A 27,735-nucleotide genomic window follows, 5' to 3' on the forward strand; every position below is an offset into this window, starting at 1 on the left:
TATCTCCCCATAAGTTAATGGTGATTTTGAGAATTTTCCCTTGGAATGGGGAATAATAGGCAAACCGGGTGAGAACAGGTCTAATTTAGCATGTTTTTCACTTTTCAGGGGAAATAACATGCCCAAAACTGTAAACATTTCTACTTTCTTAGAGCAAGTGGTAAACTTAAGGTTGGGGGGTGCTTTTCTTTTTCTCCAGGGTGGTATAAAGGGCAGTTATGTACTGGCAGCAGGGAAGAAGTATTTCTTATTCAGCTGAAGGAGCTTCTTCTGCTACCCTGATGCTGAAATAGGCGTATGGGTGGGAGCCAGCCACACAGCAGGAACCTTGCGCCCCACCAGCCTCACAAATGGCTCAGAGCCAGATGCCTCTATGCCCATTATTGTCATGTCCAGACTTTGAGGACCCTACAATTATGGTTCTGGACCTTATCTGGAAATATTAGGAAAATCATAGGTGCCTGGAGCATTATTCCTCTCAGAGATTCTGCTCCGAGCAACTCGCAGTGAGGATCCTCAGGGGAGGAGGGAGCAACCCATGCTGGATGTTCAAATGCTCGATGACAGTATTGTGGATTTTTAAAGCTTGGCTCTATTGTTTCTGCTGGATGGTAGGATATAGAAGTGTGTGGATTCAAGTGCCATTCTTGTGCTTTTTTCAGGTGAAAGCATATTTTATTGGGTTGATCATTTAGATTGTCAGACCCTTCATCCAGCAAGAAACATAAGAGAACAATAATCATGCATCCAAAGCAACACAGATACACCCATTAATGAGTATGTCCTAGATGAAAACAACACTGCCGAAAAATGAAACAAAAACATGAACACAACACAGTAGACCATGCATACCCATCCAACACAGTTAAAGTATTTGTTGTATGTATCAACAAGCTCAAATGACACACCTGTCAAAAACCATCACTTTCAACAATGTAGATTGCACAAAGCTGCAGGTGAGTGCAGAACTGTGCAGATGACATAGGTATTTGGCGGTCACCATCCACACAAGATCCCAAAGAACACATTAGACCAAACACTAACTAGACAAGCAATACAACTAATGTATTCAACGAAGTTGGATCTCAATGAGCTCGAAGCAGTTCTAATCCTAATTCTAAACATTCACAATTTCTGGAAGAACAGTGAAACACCCTTAACAACCCACAGGTATTATGTTTTAAAGTATGTTAGTGTGGACCTTGATAGCGTCTGAACTGCCTGATACATATGTTAAGAAAATCAATATATGTCTGTGAGAAATTGGGTTGTTGGTTGAGGGGTAAAACCTTACTCAAGCAACAGCCACAATCCTTATGAGGGTAAACTGCACAAAGTTACTAAATTAACCTGGCTTAACCATCTGGTAGCTTGGCACAAAAGCAGTCAGGCTTAACTTAGAGGCAATGTGTAAAGTATTTATGCAGCACACAAACAATAATTAACTGAAAATGCAAAGCAAAAAAATCACACACCAATTTAGAAAAACAGAGTAAAATGTAATACATTATTTCAAATCAAAATGACGAAAGTCCAATTATTGGAACCAGAGATGTGGAATTTTAAATGTTTAGAGAAAAATATTGCTTAAAAGCACAAAGCACCAACTGTGCTGATTGGGTTGAGCTGGACCAGGACAAAGTCATAAGTTTAAGGTGACTGCAATGCAGTAAAACCCACATGCTGGAATCAGGTTAGGCCTGCTAAAAATGATACCTAATTTCCTTGAGGCAGAACATTGCATCAAGCAGCCATGGGTCAGAGGAGGGATGAGGATTCCTGCATCGAAATGTATCATGCTGCATCTGTTTTGATGAGAAATAGGGGATTTTGTGTCAAGGTGTGTCCCGTCTCTTCTGATAAGGTCTGTGATGAGATTTCTGTGTCGAGTTGTGTTGTGCCACATCGGTTCCAAGAGGACTGTTTGGGTTGCTTTGTCCTCCATATGTTCTGATGGGGACCACAGCTGGTCTGGCAGAGCACGTTTATACCCAATTCCAAGGGTCCAGGACTTGGGAGGCACTACTTAGGGAGGTTAGGACTCCCTGGACAGCCTTTATTGCCGAATGGCATCAGAGCAGTCCTTCTTCTGAGTCTTCCACAAGTCCAGAAGTGATCTGAAGAGCTAGCCTTCAGAGGTATATGGAATTTCATGCCTCACTGCTCTAGTTCCAGTCTGTCTGGGGGCACAATAGGCTAGCGTGAAATCCTTTATAAGTGCGCTGGGCCAGTGCCTTTGAAGTGCAAGTGAGGTAAGTGACAGCTTTGTCCCTCAATAAGTCAGGATGGCCCGTCCAGCCAGCAACCTAGACCATCCTTTGTGATGCTTCCCGATGTTCGGGAAGGCCTTGTTTGAAAGGGGAGACTCTCACCCTTTGAAACGAGGCCTTCCTGAACAGGTTTCCTGGCCCTCGACTGCTGTGCAGCTGAGATCGAGGGCCAGGAAATCCCACTAGACACCAGAGATTTCACTTGGGGCAATCGGCCCCCTCAGCATATGGGTCAGCACCCTTCCCCCCTCAACCCCCCTCGGGGGCATATTATTTTTCTTTACTAGAGGTACATGTGCCATGGGGAGCGCGATCGCGCCAGATCCGCCTCCCCAATGCCCCCCAGGGCTAAATTTGAAAAAACAAAAAAAGAAAAAAACAATTGCCATTATGGCCCCCGAGGATATCTCTCTCTATATATATATATGTACATAGTTATATCTATCTACATAGATAGATACATCTATATAGAAATAGATCACTTTTCTCAATGCATGTGTGGTTTCCCTGGGGGCTGCAATTGGCCCCCAAGAATACCAGACCCACAGATAAAAATGATCTATATATATATATATATATATATATATATATAAACACTTCATGTTAGGGTGCCGGTTGTGCTCCTGACCATCAGCGGTGCTTTTCAGATGGCGCACGCTACCTCGCCTAATTCTCCACACTTTTTTCCTGTTTGAAGGAAAGACGGCACTCCATGGGCATATTAATTAATCAGGATTTATTTGCACAAGAACGCGTTTCGGTCTTACCACCTTCGTCAACTTATCGTTCGCCATTTTACTTTCCCTTTTTAAATCATGTGATCCCATCATTGATTACCTACCCTCCATTACAACAGAAAATCTTACAATTTAGCTCTCAAAATCATATTGCGACTATCTACATTTGGTACAGTTCATATCATTTGTGAAAATATTTCATGAATCTTGCGTTTGTGTTGATTTCACGTGTATGTTTGCATTAAAACGTTCCGAACTTCCGTATAACAATGTTGATAAGAATATAATTAAGTTACGGCATGAAGGTATATCATTTATCACCTGTGAAACATTCCACCAAAATATGTATTTGTCCTACTCACAAAGTATTTCATAAATCTTGCTCTTGTGTTAATCTCTCGTTTGGGCTTACAAAAACGATCCAAGTTTCCTACGATATTAATAAAATTACAATTTAAATTTTGGTATACTGGTATTGTTACTTGTCCTGTGGCCATAAAACAATATTTTAACCATTATTATTCACTGTTTTAATTACATTTTTTTACTTACATTTTTGACTAATGCTTATGGTGACCTGCACTACAGTTGACGTTATTCATGTTAAATGAACATTATTTCATAAACTTGCACTTGAATTGACCTCTCTTTGGGCTTACAAAAATGGTCCAACTTTCATATAACGATGTTGATAGAATTGCAATTTGAAGTTCGATATGCTGGTATTATTACTCGTCCTGTGGCCACAAAACAATGTTTCAACCATTATTATTCACCGTTTTGCTTTCGTTTTTTAACTGATGCTTATGATGAACTGCCTAAGTTATATATATTTTTCTCATACATCGTATAGTTAACAAAATTGAACACCTATTCCTTAGATATAGTAGTCATCATTCGTTTGTGTTTGAAAACGAAAAACTAATTTACAGGCATACAAATTACTATCCCACATGATAACATTTCTCCTTGTCCTGCAGGCACAAGCCGATATTTGTCATTAGTACTCATATTTTTATAACCATGATTGTGATTTACTCGGCTATATTAACCTCAATGGAATACCTGAACCTGTGTTTTACCTCCACTTCTAAATGTCATGAGAGCATGGGTGGAAAATCTTTCAACACACGTAAATATTGTAAGCTTATATGTTTTGTAACGCTTATACCTTATATATAATCCATCATTTGCTATGGCATGTCATGGTCAGTGATACTTCTATTAATTTCATAAATTAGTGAAGATGAATATATAACTCTTCACTAATATTCAATCCTTTTGGTTCCTTGGTATCTAAAGATAATATATACCTTGACTCTAGCTTACGTAAATTCCTCTCTCAATCTCCCCCCTGCTCTCTTTAGCAATTCCATCAATTACACTGTAACATAACTCTTCCACTCTCCCTCCATGAACCTCATGCATATGCCTGGCCACTGGGTATGTATCATCCTTGTTTGAAATAGCTCTCAAATGTTGTAAAATTCTTTTATGTACCTGGAGCTTCGTGCTTCCTACATATAATTTAGGACAACTGCATTTAAGGATATAAATTGCATAATCATGTTTGCACGTATATCTCCCTTTAATAGCGTGCAGTGTCCAATTGCCGATAGATAAACCTTTGATGTTTTCCCCATTTCTGCACGCTTTGCATTATAAGCATTTGTAAAAGCCATCCTGCATATTGAGCCATGTAGGCTGTCTACTGTGCTGTCTTATGTCACTCTTGACCAGAACATCTTTCATTGATTTCCCTCTTCTAAAGGTTATCTGAGGTCTCTTTGCTAGATCTTGCCCTATCACAGGGTCACTCCTTAATACGTACCAATGTTTTTGCAGTAAATTGCGCACCTGTTCAAGTTCATCATAAGCATCAGTTAAAAAAACGAAAGCAAAACGGTGAATAATAATGGTTGAAACATTGTTTTGTGGCCACAGGACAAGTAATAATACAAGCATGCAGAACTTCAAATTGCAATTCTATCAACATCGTTATATGAAAGTTGGACCATTTTTGTAAGCCCAAAGAGAGGTCAATTCAAGTGCAAGTTTATGAAATAATTTTCATTTGACATGAATAACGTCAACTGTAGTGCAGGTCACCATAAGCATTAGTCAAAAATGTAAGTAAAAAAATGTATTTAAAACGGTGAATAATAATGGTTAAAATATTGTCTTGTGGCCACAGGACAAGTAACAATACCAGTATACCGAAATTGAAATTGTAATTTTAGTAACATCGTTATAGGAAACTTGGATCGTTTTTGTAAGCCCAAACGAGAGATTAACACAAGAGCAAGATTTATTAAATACTTTGTGAGTAGGACAAATACATATTTTGGTAGAATGTTTCACAGGTGATAAATGATATACCATCATGCCGTAATTTAATTGCATTCTTATCAACATCGTTATACGGAACTTGGAACCTTTCTGCAAGCATACACGTGAATTCAACACAAACGCAAGATTTCGGAAATATTTTCACAAATGATATGAACTGTACCAAATGTAGATAGTCACAATATGATTTTGTGAGCTAAATTGTAAGATTTTCTGTTGTAATGGAGGGTAGGTAATCAATGATGGGATCACATGATTTAAAAAGGGAAAGTAAAATGGCTAATGATAAGCTGACAAAGGTGGTAACGCCGAAGCGCGTTCTTGTGCAAATAAATCCTGATTAATTAATATGCCCATGAAGTGCTGTCTTTCCTTCAAACAGGAAAAAAGTGTGGAGATATATATATATATATACATATATATATTTGCCACCAGTTGTCTTGCAGTTGTAGCTTGTGTCTTCAAAGCAATGCACATACTTCATCTGGTGTGTTTCAACTGTAGCTTTTAGGCAGCAGTAAAAAAAAGCAAGTAAGTCGTGATTATGTTTCTGCTACAAGAGGATCAGACTTTTGTCTAGTGGCAGTTTTGGTGCCATGAAGAAGCGCAGAAGGTTTATATGCCTACTGCAAAGTGCAAATATGTAGTTTATGTAAATAGCTGAGTACATTAGTAAAGTCAGCCATTACCTGCGCTGTAATACAAATGAAATGTATGTGCGGGGTGGCTATGGAGAGATGAAGGCCACTTTTGCTGGGTGGTAGTGAAGGAATCCGAGGAGGAGGACATGGGAGAAGGAGCACCAATAATGATTGTTGGACTGGGTGCTAGCGGTGCTAAAGACTGTGACAAGTGGTATGTGACAAGGTGTTTTTGAGTGTCTTGAAAGAACGTGCTGATTGAGGGAAGAAGCGCAGGTAAGGTGACCTCAACTGTTGCACGTATCACACACACACCAGCAATTTTGTGTCTGTCTACGTGGGCTAGTGTTTTAGAGCAACAGTTTAGCCAGTAGCAGAGATGGCATCTCGTTGGATGACTGCTGCTCGCGCCCTCACTCGGGTTATAGAGGACAGCTCTGACATAGGATCAGAGACTGAGAAAGCAGATACTGAGACAGAATTTGAGGGATAGGACAATGGTGCAGACTCTGGCAGTGATTTTTTAGTCGGAGGAGTCCCATTCAATAACTCCTCTTCCAGTAATTATGAGGGAGGTGATGAGGACAGTCCTGCTGTCCCTTTGCAAGCACGGTCTGTGCAACGGGACAATAGCGGGTTAGTCCAACCCAGAGAGCAGATGAATGCGGCGGCAAGCACGGAGAAAGAGATTGCTCTCCTGGGAGCACCCCAATTTAGTTCAGCCCAAAATTCCACCGCCCAAATAGTATTATGGGGACATAAAAATTATATATCACAAAACAAACTGATTTTGTAAGGCAGGCACCTGTGTTTTTGGTCCTGGCCTTGGCGGCCATATAGGGAAACATACTAAACCCAGTCATTTCTGGAAACTAGACATCTGGGGGAGTCCACACAGGTATGACTTGTGTGGATTCACCAACGTTTTCTTACCCAGAATACCCTGCAAATCTAAAATGTTGAATAAAAACTCTATTTTTTCTTGCATTTCAGTCACACAAACTACAGGAATATGCTGAGATACACAAAATTCCTACCACCCAGTGATTCCTCACCTGTCCTGATAAAAACACTTCCCCACTTGAGTTCCTGTACCTAGTGCCTGCGTCAGGAATGGTTCACCCCAGGGTCAACATTGCCTCATGTAAGGAACAACATTGACCATTGTGTGATCTATTCCTGTTGCGGGCACTAGGCCTAACCACACAAGTGAGGTACTGTTAGAAATGGGGTCTTTGGTTGGCAGTCAGGTTACCCCCTGTCCAAGCAAGGACCCTCACTCTAGTCAGGGTAAGTCACACACAATCCAAATTATCCTGTGCCCACCCTCTGGTAGCTTGGCAGTGAGCAGTCAGGCTTAACTTAGAAGGCAATGTGTAAAGTATTTGTGCAATAAATCATACAATAACACAATATAGCACCACATAAAATACACAACACAGTGTTTAGAAAAATATATAATATTTATCTGGGTATTTGCAGTTCAAAACGATAAAAGATGCAATATGAAATTGTAGAGCTATCACTGAAAAGTGATATAAAGTGTCTTAAGTCTTTAAAAAGCAAACAAAGTCTCTTTCAAGCACAAAGTACCTGGTTTGGAGTGGAAAATCTCCGCAAAGGGCCACAGAGGAGGAGATACGTGTAAAAATGGTGTGTGCGTCGGTTTCGCCCCTTCACACACAGACTTGCGTCGTTATTTTTCACGCGGGGAAGTCGTGCATTGTTTTCCAGCACGTGGACAGTCTCCTTCTGTGGGTCGCGGGATTACCAGATTTCCCGGGGTCTGTGCGTGGAATCCTGGGTTTGTTATCCGACTGCACGTCGTTCCGGTGGGCTGTACGTGGAATCTTCTCCCTCACGGCAGGTGTCTCCCTCACGGCAGGCGTCGCGTCGATTTCCTCTCTGGAAGTCGGGCGGCGTTGTCCAGGCGGGCCGTGCATCGAAGTTCCGGTCACACCGCAGGCATCGCGTCGATCTTTTCCTTGCGGGGTCGAGTGGTGTCTTTCCGGATCGGCGTGCAGTGAATTTTTCATCGCGGAGCAAGCTGTGCGGTGAATTTTTCGGCGCACAAGGAGTCCAGTTGAAAAAGAGAAGTCGTTTTGGTCCTAAGACTTCAGGGAACAGCAGGCAAGCTCTATCCAAGCCCTTGGAGAGCACTTCTTCAGCAGGGCAAGAGATCAGCAAGGCAGCAGGGCAACAGCAAGGCAGCATTCCTTTCTAGAAAGCAGTCAGGTGAGTCCTTTGGGCAGCCAGGCAGTTCTTCTTGGCAGGAGGCAGGTTCTGGTTCAGGTTTCTTCTCCAGCAAGTGTCTGAGGTGGTAGCGCAGAGGCCCTGTTTTATACCCAAATGTGCCTTTGAAGTGGGGGAGACTTCAAAGAGTGGCTAAGAAGTGCACCAGGGCCCCTTTCAGTTCAATCCTGTCTGCCAGGGTCCCAGTAGGGGGTGTGGCAGTCCTTTGTGTGAGGGCAGGCCCTCCACCCTCCCAGCCCAGGAAGACCCATTCAAAATGCAGATGTATGCAAGTGAGGCTGAATACCCTGTGTTTGGGGTGTGTCTGAGTGAATGCACAAGGAGCTGTCAACTAAACCTAGCCAGGAGTGGATTGTAAGGCACAGAAAGATTTAAGTGCAGAGAAATGCTCACTTTCTAAAAGTGGCATTTCTAAAATAGTAATATTAAATCCAACTTCACTAGTCAGCAGGATTTTGTATTACTATTCTGGCCATACTAAATATGACCTTCCTACTCCTCCTTTCAGATCAGCAGCTACCACTACAACAATGTATGAGGGCAGCCCCAATGAGAGCCTATGAAGGGAGCAGGATTCACAGTAGTGTAAAAACAAATTTAGGAGTTCTACACTACCAGGACATATAAACTACACAGGTACATGTCCTGCCTTTTACCCACACAGCACCTTGCTCTAGGGGTTACCTAGGGCACACATTAGGGGTGACTTATATGTAGAAAAAGGGGAGTTTTAGGCTTGGCAAGTTTTTTTAAATGCCAAGTCGAAGTGGCAGTGAAACTGCACACACAGGCCTGAGACAAGGTTAAGGGGCTACGCAAGTGTGTGGCACAACCAGTGCTGCAGGCCCACTAGTAGCATTTAATATACAAGCCCTAGGCACATATAGTGTACTCTATTAGGGTCTTACAAGTAAATCAAATAGCCAATCATGGATAAACCAATCAACAGTACAATTGACACAGAGAGCATATGCACTTTAGCACTGGTTAGCAGTGGTAAAGTGCCCAGAGTTCAAAAACCAACAACAACAGGTCAGAAAAAATAGGAGGAAGGAGGCAAAAAGTTTGGGGATGACCCTGTAAACAGGCCAGGTCCAACAGGTACCATTTTTTATCAGGAGACTTGGGGGAACGCAGGGTGGATGGAAATTTGTGGATCCTCTCAGATTCCAGAACTTTCTGTCACCTGAGGAAAAAGTGTTTTTTTTTTTGCCAAATTTTAACAGAACCTTGTGAGAGCCCCACAAGTCACCCCATCTTGGATTCCTCTAGGTGTCTAGTTTTCAAAAATGTGCAGGTATGGTAGGTTTCCCTAGGTGCCGGCTGAGCTAGTGGCCAAAATCTACAGCTAGGCACTATGCAAAAAACACGTCAGATTTCAATGTAAAAATGTGATGTGTCCATGTTGCGTTTCCTGTTGAGAGCATTAGGCCTAACCCCACAAGTTGGGTTAATTTTTTATTGGGTGACTTGGGGGAACACAGAATAGCAAAACAAGTGTTATTGCCCTTTGTCTTTTGCTACATGTTTTCCTTCCAAATGTAAGACAGTGTGTGAAAAAGACGTCTATTTGAGAAATGCCCTGTAATTCACATGCTAGTATTGGCATCCCGGAATTAAGAGATGTGCAAATAACCACAGCTTCTCCACACCTTATCTTATGCCCATTTTGGAAATACAAAGGTTTTCTTGATACCTATTTTTCACTCTTTATATTTCAGTAAAAGAATTGCTGCATACCCAGTATAGAATGAAACCTCATTGCAAGGTGCAGCTCATTTATTGGCTCTGTGTACCTAAGGATCTTAATGAACCTACAAGCCCAATATACCCCCACAACCAGAAGAGTCCAGCAGACGTAACGCTAAATTGCTTTAAAAAATCTGACATTGCAGGAAAAAGTTACAGAGTAAAACGTGAAGAAAAATGGCTGTTTCTTTCAGCTCAATTTCAATATTTTTTTTATTTCAGCTGTTATTTTCTGTAAGAAAACTTTGTAGGGTGTACACAAATGACCCCTTGCTGAATTCAGAATTTTAGCTACTTTTCATAAATGTTTAGCTCTCTGAAATCTAACATTGTTTGCATATCTATTCCTGTCACTAACTAGAAGGAGGCTGAAAGCACATAAAATACTTAAAATGGGGTATGCCCCAGTAAAATGCCAAAATTGAGTTGAAAATGTGGTTTTCTCTTTCAAGTCTGCCTGTTCCTGAAAGCTGGGAAGATTGTGATTTTAGCCCCTCAAACCCTTTGCTGATGCCATTTTCAGGGAAAAAACTACAAGCCTACTTCAGCAGCTCTTTTTTCCTATTTTAAAAAAAAACACAATTTGTGCTGTATTTTGGCTAATTTCTTTGTCTCCTGCAGGTGAACCCACAAACTTTGTGTACCTTTAGAATCCCTAGGATGTTGGAAAAAAAGGACGCATACTTTGTGTGGATAGCTTATGTGGACAGAAAGTTATGAAGGCCTATGTGCGAACTACCCCAATTAGCCAAAAAAAGGTCTCAGCAGTCAGAGGGGGAGGGGAGGAAGCCCAGCAGCTAAGAGGTTAATGGGTAATGGAAATGCCATAGAGCCATCCAGAATGTGATTGGAGTGGCTTCCCAAAATAAGGGATAAATAAATACTAAGTGGAACTAAAAAAGGGGAAATAGGTTGAATGGAGAATCAAACCTAGTACCTCGCCTTAATGGGTAATGGAAAGGCCACAGAGCCATCCTGAAGGTGATCAAAGCAACTGCCCAAAACAAGGGGTAAATGTCATTTGGATGAATGGGTCGCTAATACCATTAGTTCGGGAGAATTGAAGATATTGTCAGAATCCAGGAACTGCAAGTGAATTAGATTGAATTTAAATACTTTGTGAGAGAAAGAATATGTAAAAATACCAAATAAATTAAGGAAAATAAAAAGGATGTGCTAGGTCAAAACAGAGACTGAACCTGGTTTCTGAGCCTTGGTAGGTAACGGAAGTGGCACACAGCCACCAAGGAGTGATTGCAAAGACTTCTTACTAATGGTGAAAAATCAGAAAAAAAGGCGAAGGAGTTTCTTTACCACTGATTCAGGAGCATTACAAACATCATTGGAGTGGATATTGTTCACTCAGCCAATATGATCTGTATTTGTGGGATAGGAATATGTTCACTCAACCAAAATAAATGTAACTAAGTACCTACAAAGTGCTAGATATGGGGCATAAACAATGAGGGAATTAAAAAAGGTTCAGACAGGAATTAATGAGGAAAAGGACATAAAGAACGAGGGAAATAGTAACCTCATATATACATGGTTAGGAGTGGCTCATGGACATATGTAGAAGGAGAAGGGCAAGGAACTTGGGGCCATATGTACAAACACATTTTCCCATTGACACAGAATGGGAAAAACCCTTTGCTAAATCTGGCCCTTGCTTATTTAGAGATTAGAGTAACATGCGGGGAGGGGCAATTGAAACCTGAAATGGACTGTCACATTAATTAACAGTTGGTACATAAAAAAGCTGACTGTAATATACAACTACACCATAAAATATGACACATCAGTTCAGTAGTGTGATATACTGCCTCCATTCTTCCATGGAGTTCAATCCTTTTCTTATGGAATCACATGTATCAATCCAATTACATTCCAGTCTCTGTAAGTTCAATGCAATGTCTCCTCCTCTGGGTGAAGGAATAACCTTTTTAATGACTTGCCATCTAAAGTCTTCGAGAGCATGTTGTCGCTCCTGATAGTGTTGGACCATAGGTGCTGTTTCAATGCAGCATCTGATATGCCTTCTGTGCTGGCTGATCCTACTTCGCACTTGTTGGGTCTTCTGCCCAATATAAATCAAATCACAGGGGCACCAAACACAATAAACAACATTGGTCGAGGCAGAGTTAGTGTGCTGTCTCAAAGCGAATTGAATGTCACCATGTACAAGATGTTTTGTATTAGACGTATATTGACAGGCAACACAGTTGCCACATTTTTAATGACTTTTAATTGGTTCTAAACCAAAAAGAAGCGGCAATGTTAGCAAATCTTTGTGAATTCTTGTATCAGCATGAACTAAGTGGTCCCTAAGGTTTTTAGCTTTCTTAAAAGAGAAAAGAGGGGTATCTTGAAAAGGAGCCAGGGTTCTCAATATTGACCAATGTTTTTTGACAATTGTGACAATCTTGGTACTTCTCTGAAGTAGTCATTTTTCTTGGTGCAGTTCCTACGAAGTCGGAGGAATTGGCCAAATGGCAATCCATCTTTCAATGCCCCATGGTGAAAGATCGACAACATACTGATTGGCCAGATTTGGAGCAAAAATAACTCCCATAGATGTACCGTACCATTGTTCATAAAAATCTGTTCCAAAAAGAAACTAATTTCTGGATAGGGCAATGTCAAGTAGTTCAATTATCAAATCTGTTGGAACCCTATATGGGGCAGGGCGGGTATTTAAAGTCTGTCTGATCACCCCAATGCTGTCCATTTGGGGAATGTTGGTGTATAATGACTCAATATCAAGTGTCACCAGAATTTCCTTGAAAGGGTCATATCTCATTCCTTCAATTAAGTTAATCATGTACTGTATGTACTGTCTCTTACATAGGTATCCAAAATAGGAACAAAGTCTTTAATGAAGTTATTAACATATTTACCTAATGTTTCCAGTACAGAGTCACATCCAGAGAGGATGGGGCACCCTAGAGGGCTCCTAATGTATTTGTGAATTTTGGGCAACATGTAATGGACATGGGTCCTGGGACATTTTTATTAAGGAGTGCACATTCCTGTTGGGAAAGAATTCCTTGTTGTAGGCCATGAGATGTAATGTCTAGAATAATCTGTTTACTTTTTGGTTAAGGATTTGTAGTGAGTCTTCTATAGTGTCTAGTATTATTCAACTGGTACATAATTTCCACCTCATATGAATCTCTGTCTAGGAGTACTATGCCTCCTCCTTTGTTGACTGGATTAATTATGATGGTGTCGGATTTCAGAGTCTGAAGTGACTGAATTTCAGGTCTGGTGATATTATATGGAACAAAGGATCTTTTATTTCTAAGGAGACCAATATCTTCAAGGACCACTTTCTCGAATGCTAATATTTCTGGTGGCTTTAGTGTATTAGGGGGTGTAAACAATGAAGGAGGTTTGAGTTGCGTCTGTTGTGGTACATCTAGTGACTCCTTTTCTTGGAAAAAGTGGCAGCATCGGAGCTTTCTAAAGAACCGGTACAGCTCTGAATTAAGTCTGAAAAAATCATTGCATTCAGTTAAAACAAAAGACAAACCTTTGCTCAGTTAAGATAGTTTATTCTGATTTAGTTCATGCTGTGACAAGTTAAAGATAGGGATGGATTGTTAGACCTCTAAACTGGAATGATCAAAAATAGCGAAGAAGTTGTTAGTGGGAGCCAAAGCGGGGTTGTTTAATTACCCTCTGGACCACATTTGTAGTACCGCCTGCGGGTCTGTCTGTCTCCTATAATCTAATGCCATGTTCTCCCTCGTTTGCTCCTGTTCCCTCTGCCCCTTAAAGTATTCCCTAAAAAAGGATTTGGAGTGGAATTGTGGCTACTGGTTCCATCCCCGGGATCCTCTGAGCTATCAGAGCCTGCTGAAGATTCAGAGAAGGTGACAAACCTTTGATCTTTGTATCTCCCCCAGGCCAAGTTTTTCAATGGCCCCTGGGCTTGGGTGTAGTATTTGTCTGCGAGGTAAGGATAAGCTTTCTCTTTACTGACATTTTTGATAACATTTTTCTGTACCTTATCTGTCTTTTTTTAAAGTTAAAACAACTTAAATTCTTGTATAGATCTATTGAGCTTATCTAGAACTTGTTTTGCTTGAGCAATATTGTCACAGGCAAATTATTATTTTTCTAGTTCTGCTATTTCTTTTAATTATTCTTTGCTGTGTTCAAGAGCTGTCTCTATACCTAATACCATCCAATGTCTGAAACAACTTGTGGCAATATGACTGTTGGACTTTTGCTTATGCAGGGTCATCCCCAGTCTTTTTGCCTCCTGCCTCCTATTTTTTTCTGACCTGTTGCTGTTGGCTTTTCAACTCTGAGCACTTTACCACTGCTAACCAGTGCTAAAGTGCATATGCTCTCCGTGTAAATTGTATGTAATTGTTTTATCCATGATTGGCATATTTGATTTACTAGTAAGTCCCTAGTAAGGTGCACTAGAGGTGCCAGGGCCTGTAAATCAAATGCTACTAGTGGGCCTGCAGCACTGGTTGTGCCACCCACATAAGTAGCCCTGTAATCATGTCTCAGACCTGCCACTGCAGTGTCTGTGTGTGTATTTTTACACTGTAAATTCGACTTGGCAAGTGTACCCACTTGCCAGGCCTAAACCTTCCCTTTTCTTACATGTAAGGCACCCCTAAGGTAGGCCCTAGGTAGCCCCAAGGACAGAGTGCAGTGTATGGATAAGGTAGGACATATAGTAATGTGGTTTATATGTCCTGACAGTGAAATACTGCCAATTTCGTTTTTCACTGTTGCAAAGCCTGTCTCTCTCATAGGATAATATGGGGGCTACCTTTAAATATGATTAAAGTGTAGATTCCCCTAGAGAGTAGATGGACATGTGGAGTTTGGGGTCCCTGAACTCACAATTTAAAAATACATCTTTTAGTAAAGTTGATTTTAAGATTGTGCGTTTGAAAATGTCACTTTTAGAATGTGAGCATTTTCTTGCTTAAACCATTCTGTGACTCTGCCTTGTTTGTGGATTCCCTGTCTGGGTCAGTTTGACAGTTGGTTGTTTTTCACCTCACACCAGACAGTGACACAAAGGGAGCTGGGGTGTAACCTGCATTTCCTGATTAGCCATCTCTGCTAGGAGGGAGGGGTGGAGTGGTCACTCTCATCTGAAAGGACTGTGCCTGCCTCTAACAATGCCGGCTCCAACTCCCTGGTGTGTGTCTGAGGCCTTGCCTGGGCAAGGCAGGATTTCACAAGTAGGTGTGAGTCCCCTTTGAAGAAAGGTGACTTCAAAGACTAAAATGGGTATAAGAAGGGCACCCAAATCTACAGACTTGAGAAAAACTTCTGGAACCAAGAGGAACATCTGCCTGGAGAAGAGCTGATAGCTGAGGAAGAAGTGCTGCCCTGCCTGTGACTGTGCTTTGTGGAGCTTTCCTGCAGTGCTGCTTCTACCAGAGTAAGAGGGCAAAGATTGGACTTTGTGTGCCTTCCATCTTGTGAAGAAATCTCCAAGGGCTTGATTGAGAGCTTGCCTCCTGTTGTTTGAAGTCTCAGGGACAGCAAAGATTTCTCTCTGCCAGCACCTGGAGTCTCTGGAGAGACTCCTGCCCCGACAAGTGGTGCCCTATCCAGTCCCTGGGCCCGTGAAAGGAAAGCTGGTGGAATCCAAGGAAATCGACTTCGGACGACTTCGGACCGCCGCCGCTGCTGAATCCGGTAACGCCGTCTGCACCTGACGCCGTGACCTTCGCTGGAACGCGCCGCTCTTCGCAGGCCCGATGCCGCTGCAGCCACGCTGAAGTCCGTGACTCCGTGGAAGTCACCGCGCCACTTCGTGACAGACGCCGCTCGAAGTGCACTGATTCAACGTTTCGCACAGACGTCGCGATCCCCGACTTCGCGCATCGGCTTGTTTTCACTCTTCACCAAAGGTACTGTACTTGGGGGTCTACACGACTCCGTGTCCGGCGCCGCTGGTGTCGGCTTGTTGGGAACGACTCCGTCACGACGCCGTGTTAACATCTCATTGAAGCATTTTTGTTTCTAAGCACTATTTTTGAGTTTAATCTTAAAAAATTCATAACTTGACTTGTGTATGTTGGATTTTTGTCGTTTTGGTCTTGTTTTGTTTAGATAAATATTTCCTATTTTTCTAAACCGGTGTTGTGTCATTTTGTAGTGTTTTCATTAAGTTACTGTGTGTGTTGGTACAAATACTTTACACCTAGCACTCTGAGGTTAAGCCTACTGCTCTGCCAAGCTACCAAGGGGGTAAGCAGGGGTTAGCTGAGGGTGATTCTCTTTTACCCTGACTAGAGTGAGGGTCCTTGCTTGAACAGGGGGTAACCTGACTGTCAACCAAAGACCCCATTTCTAACATTGGTGATCAGCGGTTGGGATTTGGACTTGTATTTGTACTTGACATACAGTAATTAAGTGTACACTACTGTTTTGAGTTCAGACCACTACGTGACCACATACTACTTGTCTTGTGATTCTGCTTTTTGTTCTCTGATGTCCTCCTGGAAGTATTGCTAATATTTTTGGACTTTGGTTTTTGGTTGTGAAGCCTTTGCAGAATGGAAGTCAATTTCTGGCACCTATTTATGTATAAAAAGTGGCAGCTTAAAGCATTCTGCATGGAAAGGGGACTGGCTGTGAACAAGAAATCCAGAAGGGAGGATCTTGAGTCAGCCCTGTTTCAGTATGAATTGAAACGTTGTCAGGCAACACCACCAAATGAGTCTGAGGGGGATAACTACTCTGAGGAGGAGGACTACTCTGAGGAGGAGGGCAGTGGCCCTGAGGAGGGAACAGAAAGAGATGATTGGCTCCTAGCCCGAATCCGGAGTCTGGAAGAGCTAGATGCAGAGCTTGAGAGGGCTGAGGAGAAGAGAGCCTTAGTCCTGGAAAAAGAAAGGATTACAGCTCAAAAGCTGAGCTGTGAAGAGCTGAAGCTGGAGGCCATGAGGGCTGAGTCCAGTTCAGATGGTGGCAGCAAACATCTTGTATCCAGTACTGCTGAAGTAGTGCACATGCCCAGAGATGTGGTGCCCTACTTGAAGGAGGGAGTTAACACACACCAGGAGGTTCAGGGGTATGAGGTAGCTCCAGTGATGCACAGGGTCCCTGAGGTGGATTGGGGAACTGGCATGGGGAGTCATATTCCTACTGGTGGGAGGGACACTCTACTGACTCTAGGTGAGAGTGACAGGGAGAGGGGTTCCCCCAAGGTAGAAGTCCTGGTTATGGACTGTGAAGACATCCCAGAAGAGTGTGGGTTGAGTGTCAGGGACAGTCAGGTACTGTCTCACCAGTCTCAGGAGGGTGATGTGGGGTGCTTTTCCAAAGCAGAGTCACTGGATGGTTGGGTGAAGGGTACTTTGGTTAATTCATGTAAGGGTCTGAGTGATGTCATTGCTGGAGAGCATATGTCTAGTCCTTATTTTCCAGAGCTACGCCAACACCAGGTGGAGTGTGAGTTCTCTGACCCCAGGGAGCTTACAATGGAGGCAGACCTCTTGGTGAGTACCAGAGAGTCTGAAGAGGCATTTGGGGGGGCTCCTGAGAGGAGTGGTCTAGGTATTTCCCAACCAGGTGAGGTAGGGAAGGATTGTAGTGTCCCAGGTAGGTCCCAGTGTAGTGGGATGGGTGAGGGACCCCATGTCCAGTCTCTGAGGAGAGGGAATGGGGATGGGCTGAGGTCCAAGGTGCCCGAGATCCGGTCCCAGGTCCTGGAGGGTTCCATGAGGGAACACCAAGAGGGGAGCCTAGCCTGTAACATAGGGCCATCTGTTGAGGGAGATTCCACAGTGTCAGGAGAACTTGGGGGGGCGGCTGTAGCCAGCGTCCCACCAGTTCTGGTGTCTGGCAGTACCACTCCTAGGGAGGGGGTGCAGAAGTCCAGACAGAGGGTTGAGAGGGGGTTGCAGACCCCAGTGGAGAACCTGGAGGGTCAGGGGTCAGCTCTGAGAGCAGAGCCCCCCAGGAATGACATTGGTGAGACCATTTCTGGGTTGGGGGGAATCCAGACTCTGTCTGATGGGCAGAGGTCAGGAGACCTGCGCCAGCCAGACTCTTGTGTGGCCCTTGGGGACAGTGTGTCTCTTGAGGGGGGTAAGTGTGCCCCCCTGGAAGTCCTGGTGTGCCAGGCAGTGGTTCAACTGCAGGGTGGTGACTCTGGGTTGAATGATCAGGCTCAGGAGGTAAACTCTGACCTGGTGGGGGGTAAGTCTGCTCCCAAGGAAGTCCTGGTGCGCCAGGCAGTGGTTCTACCGCAGGGTGGTGACCCTGGGTTGGATGACCAGGTTCAGAGGGTAAACTCTGACCTGGTGGGGGGTAGGTATGCCCCCCAGGAATTCCTGGGTTGCCAGGCAGTGGTCCATTCTGTGGGTACAGACCCTGGACTGGAGGATCAGGTGCAGGGGATAAACCCTGACCTGAAGGGGGGAGCGGTTTGCCCAATCACTCCCCCTGGTGTGATTTCTATGGGTACTCTCCCTGAGGGGTGGCTGCAGAACCCTGAGAGTAGGGGAAGGGGAGAGAAAGACTCACCTCTGACCCCAGAGCAATCTAAGGGTAAAGACCCTGGATTGGAAGGCCAGGCTCAGGGCGTCCCCCCTGACCTGGAGGAAGGGCTTACTGCTAACAGTGCCCCTACCATGTTGTCTTCTGGGGGGGGCCACTCCTAGTTGGGTGGTTCAGGACCCCAGAAGAGAGGGCAGGGGGAGGGAAGTCTCACCCCTGGCCCTGGTCCAACCTGAAGGTACAGACCCCAGGTTGGAGGATCAGTTGCAGGTTAACATCCCTGCACTGGGGGAAGAATTGTGCAGGACTGCTTCTACAAGCACCCTGACAATTTTTTACTCTGGGGGTGCCGCTCCTGGAGGGAGGGTACAGAGCCCCAAAGGGGAGGACCAGGGTCAGGTTATCTTCTCTGACCTGGTGGAAGGGAGAGTGGTCAAAGGGTGTCAGGCACCTGGGGCTACTGCCCCCCACCCTCCGCAGTCACAGTGGTTGGAGAGGCCTGAGGTCGGGCTCTCATCCCTGACAGTTGTCAGGGGTCCCTGTGGCTTGCTGTCCTGGTGGACAGAGTTGCCCCTGGGGGGGGACGAGAGTCACACCCCAGGGGTGGAGTGGGCAACACCACTGTGTTGGCCCTGGTGGTACTATCTGCCCATTGCAATACATCTGTGAGCAAAGTAAAGTTAGGTGCTGCACAGATGGTGTCTGTAGATGTGGAGAAGGGTTCCCCATGGGTTAGCTTAGTGGGCCCTGAGAGTATGGACAGAGGGATCCAACTGGAGTCAGGAAGGCGTAGAACTGGAACATGCCCCTGCTGTTGTGGGCCTGGGTCCTTGTTCTATCGCCCCAATCAGGGAAGTACATCAAGGTATTAATTGTTCTCCCCTGGCTTTAGGCTGGTAGGGGGTCGTGTTGGACTTTTGCTTATGCAGGGTCATCCCCAGTCTTTTTGCCTCCTGCCTCCTATTTTTTTCTGACCTGTTGCTGTTGGCTTTTCAACTCTGAGCACTTTACCACTGCTAACCAGTGCTAAAGTGCATATGCTCTCCGTGTAAATTGTATGTAATTGTTTTATCCATGATTGGCATATTTGATTTACTAGTAAGTCCCTAGTAAGGTGCACTAGAGGTGCCAGGGCCTGTAAATCAAATGCTACTAGTGGGCCTGCAGCACTGGTTGTGCCACCCACATAAGTAGCCCTGTAATCATGTCTCAGACCTGCCACTGCAGTGTCTGTGTGTGTATTTTTACACTGTAAATTCGACTTGGCAAGTGTACCCACTTGCCAGGCCTAAACCTTCCCTTTTCTTACATGTAAGGCACCCCTAAGGTAGGCCCTAGGTAGCCCCAAGGGCAGGGTGCAGTGTATGGATAAGGTAGGACATATAGTAATGTGGTTTATATGTCCTGACAGTGAAATACTGCCAATTTCGTTTTTCACTGTTGCAAAGCCTGTCTCTCTCATAGGATAATATGGGGGCTACCTTTAAATATGATTAAAGTGTAGATTCCCCTAGAGAGTAGATGGACATGTGGAGTTTGGGGTCCCTGAACTCACAATTTAAAAATACATCTTTTAGTAAAGTTGATTTTAAGATTGTGCGTTTGAAAATGCCACTTTTAGAAAGTGAGCATTTTCTTGCTTAAACCATTCTGTGACTCTGCCGTGTTTGTGGATTCCCTGTCTGGGTCAGTTTGACAGTTGGTTGTTTTTCACCTCACACCAGACAGTGACACAAAGGGAGCTGGGGTGTAACCTGCATTTCCTGATTAGCCATCTCTGCTAGGAGGGAGGGGTGGAGTGGTCACTCTCATCTGAAAGGACTGTGCCTGACTCTAACAATGCCGGCTCCAACCCCCTGGTGTGTGTCTGAGGCCTTGCCTGGGCAAGGCAGGATTTCACAAGTAGGTGTGAGTCCCCTTTGAAGAAAGGTGACTTCAAAGACCAAAATGGGTATAAGAAGGGCACCCAAATCTACAGACTTGAGAAACACTTCTGGACCCAAGAGGAACCTCTGCCTGGAGAAGAGCTGATAGCTGAGGAAGAAGTGCTGCCCTGCCTGTGACTGTGCTTTGTGGAGCTTTCCTGCAGTGCTGCTTCTACCAGAGTAAGAGGGCAAAGACTGGACTTTGTGTGCCTTCCATCTTGTGAAGAAATCTCCAAGGGCTTGATTGAGAGCATGCCTCCTGTTGTTTGAAGTCTCAGGGACACCAAAGATTTCTCTCTGCCAGCACCTGGAGTCTCTGGAGAGACTCCTGCCCCAACAAGTGGTGCCCTATCCAGTCCCTGGGCCCTTGAAAGGAAAGCTGGTGGAATCCAAGGAAATCGACTTCGGACGACTTCGGACCGCCGCCGCTGCTGAATCCGGTAACGCCGCCTGCACCTGACGCCGTGACCTTCGCTGGAACGCGCCGCTCTTCGCAGGCCCGATGCCGCTGCAGCCCCGCTGAAGTCCATGACTCCGTGGAAGTCACCGCACCACTTCGTGACAGACGCCGCTCGAAGTGCACTGATTCAATGTTTCGCACAGACGTCGCGATCCCCGACTTCGCGCATCGGCTTGTTTTCACTCTTCACCAAAGGTACTGTACTTGGGGGTCTACACGACTCCATGTCCGGCGCCGCTGGTGTCGGCTTGTTGGGAACGACTCCGTCATGACACCTTGTTAACATCTCATTGAAGCATTTTTGTTTCTAAGCGCTATTTTTGAGTTTAATCTTTAAAAATTCATAACTTGACTTGTGTATGTTGGATTTTTGTCGTTTTGGTCTTGTTTTGTTTAGATAAATATTTCCTATTTTTCTAAACCGGTGTTGTGTCATTTTGTAGTGTTTTCATTAAGTTACTGTGTGTGTTGGTACAAATACTTTACACCTAGCACTCTGAGGTTAAGCCTACTGCTCTGCCAAGCTACCAAGGGGGTAAGCAGGGGTTAGCTGAGGGTGATTCTCTTTTACCCTGACTAGAGTGAGGGTCCTTGCTTGAACAGGGGGTAACCTGACTGTCAACCAAAGACCCCATTTCTAACAATGACTAAAGCCACTTTTAAATTTTTTGCCCTCTCGGAACATTCCCGGGACATTACAGGCTTGTAGTCCTACTGGAATTATATCTGCTTTGAGGTATTCTGTTAAGATACGGGCATGTAATTCAGTGCGTACGTGTTTTCTTAGCTTTTTCAAGTTTTTCAAGAAGTATTTGTCTGGGACTGATAGTGGGGAACGTTTTATCGGGAGAAAAAAGGAAGGGTCCACTAATTACTTTTACTATATATTTTTCTGTGTACAGTGGCTCCTCTCTGTGTAATATGATACAGAAAAATTAGATAACGCCAAGTAGTAAAATTTAAACTTTGCACATGTCTAGCGCACTACTCACCCGTTAGGGTCTCAAAGAACTGTACACATACAACTGTGGAACCCCTCCTGGCTTTTCCCTGTGAGGAACCCACAGGGTGAAGCCCGGCATCCAAGCACTGTCAGGGTTTTTGTGGAGATTAAGCAAGCTAATGCCCAGAGTCACAGAGTGGGACCCAATAATTAGATTAGGCAACAAGGCGAGAATTATCAGGTCCAAGAGAATTGAGCCCAAGACCTGCCAAGGCAGGAATTGAAACCTGGCCCTGGCCCAGATCTCTGCATGAGGGTCTGCTACTCTAAACATTGTGCCACACTTCTCCACAAGACTGGCTATAGTTTGGAAGGGCTTTTGTGGAACAAGTGGCTCTTAAGACACTAAACAAATACAAGAGCAACCCAGAATGTCCACGTGAACCTGGGTATAATCAGTACAAAATACAAATCCATGTGAAATTAATTTATAATCAATTTAAATACCATAGCAGAGCCTTTAGATACAATGCTAGACTAGTAGTATTTAATCTGCAGGCCCTGTTTAAATGTAATACTGCTTTACTAGGGACTTACAAGTAAATTAAATATGCCACCAGGGTAAAAGCCATTTTACCATGTTTAAAGAAGAGAGCACAAGGACATTAGCACTGGCTAGCTGTGGTAAAATGCACATAGTCCTAAAAGCCAGGTTCAGAAATTGGAGTAGTGAAGGCAAAAGGTTTGGGGATGACTTTGCAGAGAGGGTTATGTCCAACAACATTTCATCAATCACCTTAACTCATAAAGATCTTTGGCTATAAAAAACAAACAACACTAATACTTTTTTACCAAATGTATGCACCAAGTATTACCCTTTCTCGCATTACTGATGTTTCTACTCAAAAAAACACAACTGAATCCTTTCTGTGACTGAATCTCCAAGACAATGCATGAAGATACCATACCCAATAGTGGTACAAGGTCATGATAATGGCAATGTAGTGCTCTACAAATCTCTGTTAGCATAACATACTATAACAAACCTAACTTTCATTCTTCACACACTGCTACAGAGTGTGTGTGAACATGCTGCTACCACACCACAAGAAAAAATGCCATGCAACTGAGAGGAGCCCTTTGTCGACTTCTGATGCATAGCATTGAGATGGTCGACACTTCTGATACACAGCATGGAGATGGTCGATCGATGTGCTCTGTAGATATTCACTTACTGTTCTCACATCCTTTAAACTGTAGTTGTGTTAGGCTAGGAGATGTCAAATAACATGCCTTTCTCAAGAAAGTACTTTAAGGGCACCTTAATCAAAAAGTTAAGTGGAAGTATTCAGAGACACAAGATCAAGTCAATAATCTGCGTAAACGTGTAAAACTGTCCCATACTTTCTCCTACTTGATGTACAAAGTGTATACCACCTACATAGCTTCAAAATCTCAACACCAGAACAGACACTGACAGGTATTATCTAAAATTGGAGTGATTTGGAGTATACGGTTTTAAAAGAAAACCATAATATGTTGCAGTTCCATCCCCAGACAGACAATAATGAAGTCTACAGCTCCTTTCCACTTAATCTTCTGTCTTGAAACTTTGCAAATATCAGTGATCTTGTTTTTGGTACTCCCGAAAAGTATCATCTTTACAAATCCAAATTTCTCACTCCTCTCCCAAACAAGTGTCCACTACCCTGTTCACTTTTAAACCACTGCACTTTCACACTTTCTATGCATAAGTGTATTCTTGTGAGAGAGAGAATACTTCTGCATTTTCTTACCGCTTGAGGTGTGATGTTCTACGTGTCTGCCGTGCATCTCTGCCCTACATTCTTCCTCTGAGAGTACCCATTAAAAGCTGACTGGGTTCCACTTAACAATTACGTTGCTTTTTTTAATACTTACTTGTAGTGCTCTTTCTTTGTATTTATATATACATACATATATGTATGTATACATATATGCATATTTTCATGTATATATAAATATTCATATATGTATGTATAAATAAATATATAACGCCCATGCGTGTTTGTGTGTCTTTTTTAAGGATTTGATGCACCTGCAGCGGGTTCCTTAATCTGTTCCATGCTTAACCTCCGTTTTGTATTTCGCCCTCTTGGCAAAGTTGTCATTCCATGGATAGAAGATCCTTCGCTTTGTATTGATATTTGTTTCTCTTATTTTCACCTCAAAAGTATGACCTTATGGTGCTAACAAGCTTCTTAGTGTGCTCTCACATTCTAATGGTTCACACTTTAGATGTTTTCATTTTGTGAGGAATACATCACATAAGGGGTTCCTTTATTAAGCTTGCACCAATGCCAGACAGTTTACCATCAGTACCAGGAAATATTGCATCATGAATTACACTTATATCGAAACAAAATTGGTGATAGCAGACGACCTGAGAGAATAAGGGCTGATTTAGATATTGGAGCACCAGTTACTCCGTCACATCGGGGACAGATATCCTGTCCGCCGAAATGTAAATCTCATAAAATATAATCGGATTTAGATTTCAGCAGAAGGGATAGCCGTTACCGTTGTAACGGATTAACTCACCTGCCAACATCTCAATGAGGCCCTAAATCGCAAAACCAAGCTATCAGTAGAATTTGAGAGTGAGAGCCTAAATACAAATCATTAAAATGCTGAAATTCTTCACAAACATTAAACATACCGAACAATTACCCAACATATACATTAAAAGATCAGTACAAATAATAAAGTAACAATATACAGAGAAAGGACTGGTCATTACCTAGCCTTCCAGCATCCTGTAGCTGAATTTTTAGCATTTCCATGGGAGTGGTTATAATAACCTGACATGCTCCTGCACCACAGCCTGCCAGCATCTCTTTGGATAGGGTCAATCCCTTACTGAGGAGAAAGAGAGAAGTCAAACAATGGCAAGAAAAAAGCAGAATACATTTTAGTAAATTAAGAGGACTAACCAGTAGAGGGCTGACACTGCTATTGCCCACGCTGAGCTTCCTCAAAACAAAAATCCACCTTTGGATTAGGGAGGATTTCCAAAGATTTTCTGTTTTTTCTTTCCATTTGCAAATCCTCCAGATCATCACAGGGGGGAACTCCCTTTTTTGTTTCCACTGTAGATTCCTACAAACTAAAATTCTGTTTATGCTAGAGTATCTTTGGGCACAAACGTTCCCTGAAGAAAGAGAGGCATAAAAGATGCCCAGAATCCTTATAGGCTCCTATTTTGTCGATACATGGGCTATGTTTGGGTTATTGGGTTATTGTTATAACTGGAATTAAAAAGTACGTTGGTGGTACATTAAACATTGAGTTCTGCGATAAAGAAAAAGCCTTCTCAAACTTATGGCTCTAAGAACAATTTATTACTAGATTCCCCTAACTTTTAAATACATTGAGCAAAATAAAAGGACGAATAAAGTCAGTGTGCAAATATATTTTATCAAAAAGTGGATATATCTCTATGTGAATACAGACTATGGAAAACTCCGACATTGTTTCTTCACCTCCAGATGCAATCAGAAAAGATGTGTGATATTTGCCAAATACATAAGTTAAAATGTTTTCATGTAGAGAAATAGCGAAAGATCTTCAGTGCTCCAACTTAACAAACCTACAGCCTCCACTGCAGACTAATCTAATAATCAATAATATTAGAAGGCAATGTGTAAAGTATCTGTGCAATAAATCATACAATAACACAATATAGCACCACAAAAATACACCACACATTGTTTAGAAAAATATATAATATTTATCTGGATAAATGCAGGTCAAAACTATCAAACATGCAATAAGTAAATGTAGAGATATCACTGAAAAGTGATATAAAATGTCTTAAGTCTTTTTAAAGCAAACAAATTCTCTTTCAATCACAGAGTACCTGGTTTGCAGGAAAAATCTCTGCAAAGAGCCGCAGAGGAGGAGAAGGGTGAAAACAAAGGGGTGTGCGTCGATTTCTCGGGCCGCACACGGTGATGTGTCGTTTAGTTTCCACGCAGGAACGGCTGTGCGTTGATTTCCAGCGGTCAGCGAGGATTTCCTGAACTGGCAGGATGAAGTCACAGGAGTTGCGTCGATCCGGTGGGTGTTGCGTCGAATTGCCTACTGCACGGAAGGCGCTGTGTCGATTCCTCTCTGGAAGTTGGGCTGCGTCGTTCCGGCTCGGCTATGCGTTGATCGAGTGGGCCATGTGTCCAATTTCCGGTCGCTACGCTGGCGCTGCCTCGATCTTCTCGTTGTGGAGTAGGGCTGCGTTGTTCCGGTTTGGCGTGCAGTGAAATTTTAACCGCTGTGCAGGCTGTGCATCGTTTCTGGCAGGCTGTGCGTCGAATCTTGCCGCACAAGGAGTCCTTCTTGTAGAGATTAAGGGGGTCATTCTGACCCTGGCGGCCGGTAACGCCAGGGTCACCGACCACGGGAGCACCGCCAACAGGCTGGCGGTGCTCCCAAGGGCATTCTGACCGCGGCGGTTCAGCCGCGGCCAGAAAGGGTAAACCGGCGGTCTCCCGCCGGTTTACCACTGCCCTACAGAATCCTCCATGGCGGCGGAACGCACTCTGCCACCATGGGAATTCTGACACCCCCTACCGCCATCCTGTTCCTGGCGGGTCTCCCGCCAGGAACAGGATGGCGGTAGGGGGTGCCGCGGGGCCCCTGGGGGCCCCTGCAGTGCCCATGCCCATGGCATGGGCACTGCAGGGGCCCCCGTAAGAGGGCCCCACAAAGTATTTCAGTGTCTGCCATGCAGACACAGAAATACGCGACGGGTGCCACTGCACCCGTCGCACCCCTGCAACTCCGCCGGCTCCATTCGGAGCCGGCATCCTCGTTGCAGGGGCATTTCCGCTGGGCCGGCGGGCGCTCTTTTGGAGAGCGCCCGCCGGCCCAGCGGAAATGTAAGAATGGCCGCCGCGGTCTTTTGACCGCGGTGCGGTCATTTGTCGGCGGGACTATGGCGGGCGGCCTCCGCCACCCGCCATAGTCAGAATCAGGGCCTAAGTCTTTTTGGTCCTGAGACTTCAGGGAACAGGAAGCAAGCTCTATCCAAGCCCTTGGAGAGCACCTCTTCACCTCAGCCAGAGAGCAGCAAGGCAGTAGGGCAAAAGCAAGGTAGCAGTCCTTCACAGAAAGCAGTCAGGTGAGTCCTTTGGGCAGCCAGGCAGTTCTTCTTGGCAGGAGGCAGGTTCTGGTCACAAGTTTCTTCTCCAAGAAGTGTCTGAGTTGGTAGAGGCAGAGGCCCTGTTTATATACCCAAATGTGCCTTTGAAGTGGGGGAGACTTCAAAGAGTGGCTTAGAAGTGCACCAGGTCCCTTTCAGTTCAATCCTGTCTGCCAGGGTTCCAGTAGGGGGTGTGGCAGTTCTTTGCGTGAGAGCAGGCCCTCCACCCTACCAGCCCAGGAAGACCCATTCAAAATGCAGATGTATGCAAGTGAGGCTGAGTATCCTGTGTTTGGGGTGTGTCTGAGTGAATGCACAAGGAGCTGTCAACTAATCCCAGCCAGACGTGAATTGTAAGGCACAGAAAGATTTAAGTGCAGATAAATGCTCACTTTCTAAAAGTGGCATTTCTAAAATAGGCCCTCCACCCTCCCAGCCCAGGAAGACCCGTTCAAAATGCAGATGTATGCAAGTGAGGCTGAGTATCCTGTGTTTGGGGTGTGTCTGAGTGAATGCACAAGGAGCTGTCAACTAATCGCAGCCAGGCGTGGATTGTAAGGCACAGAGTGCAGAGAAATGCTCACTTTCTAAAACTGGCATTTCTAAAATAGCAATATTAATCCAACTTCACCAGTCAGTAGGATTTTATATCACCATTCTGGCCATACTAAATATGACCTTTCTACTCCTTTCAGATCAGCAGCTCCACTCAAACAATGCATGAGGGCAGCCCCAATGTTAG

At 44.1% G+C, this 27,735-nt stretch overlaps 1 protein-coding gene across 2 annotated transcripts in view; it reads right to left on the bottom strand.

The window, feature by feature from the left end:
- Positions 1-27,735, bottom strand: part of LOC138300082 (mitochondrial glutamate carrier 1-like) — a 264,150-nt gene that overhangs the window by 72,060 nt on the left and 164,355 nt on the right. For both annotated transcript variants that reach the window (XM_069238960.1, XM_069238959.1), the window contains one exon: positions 24,597-24,715. In XM_069238960.1, the coding sequence (XP_069095061.1) occupies positions 24,597-24,715 (119 nt within the window). The remainder of the gene's footprint in view (positions 1-24,596; positions 24,716-27,735) is intronic.

This window comes from Pleurodeles waltl, chromosome 6 (genome assembly GCF_031143425.1).
Source record: "Pleurodeles waltl isolate 20211129_DDA chromosome 6, aPleWal1.hap1.20221129, whole genome shotgun sequence".
NCBI lineage: Eukaryota > Metazoa > Chordata > Amphibia > Caudata > Salamandridae > Pleurodeles > Pleurodeles waltl.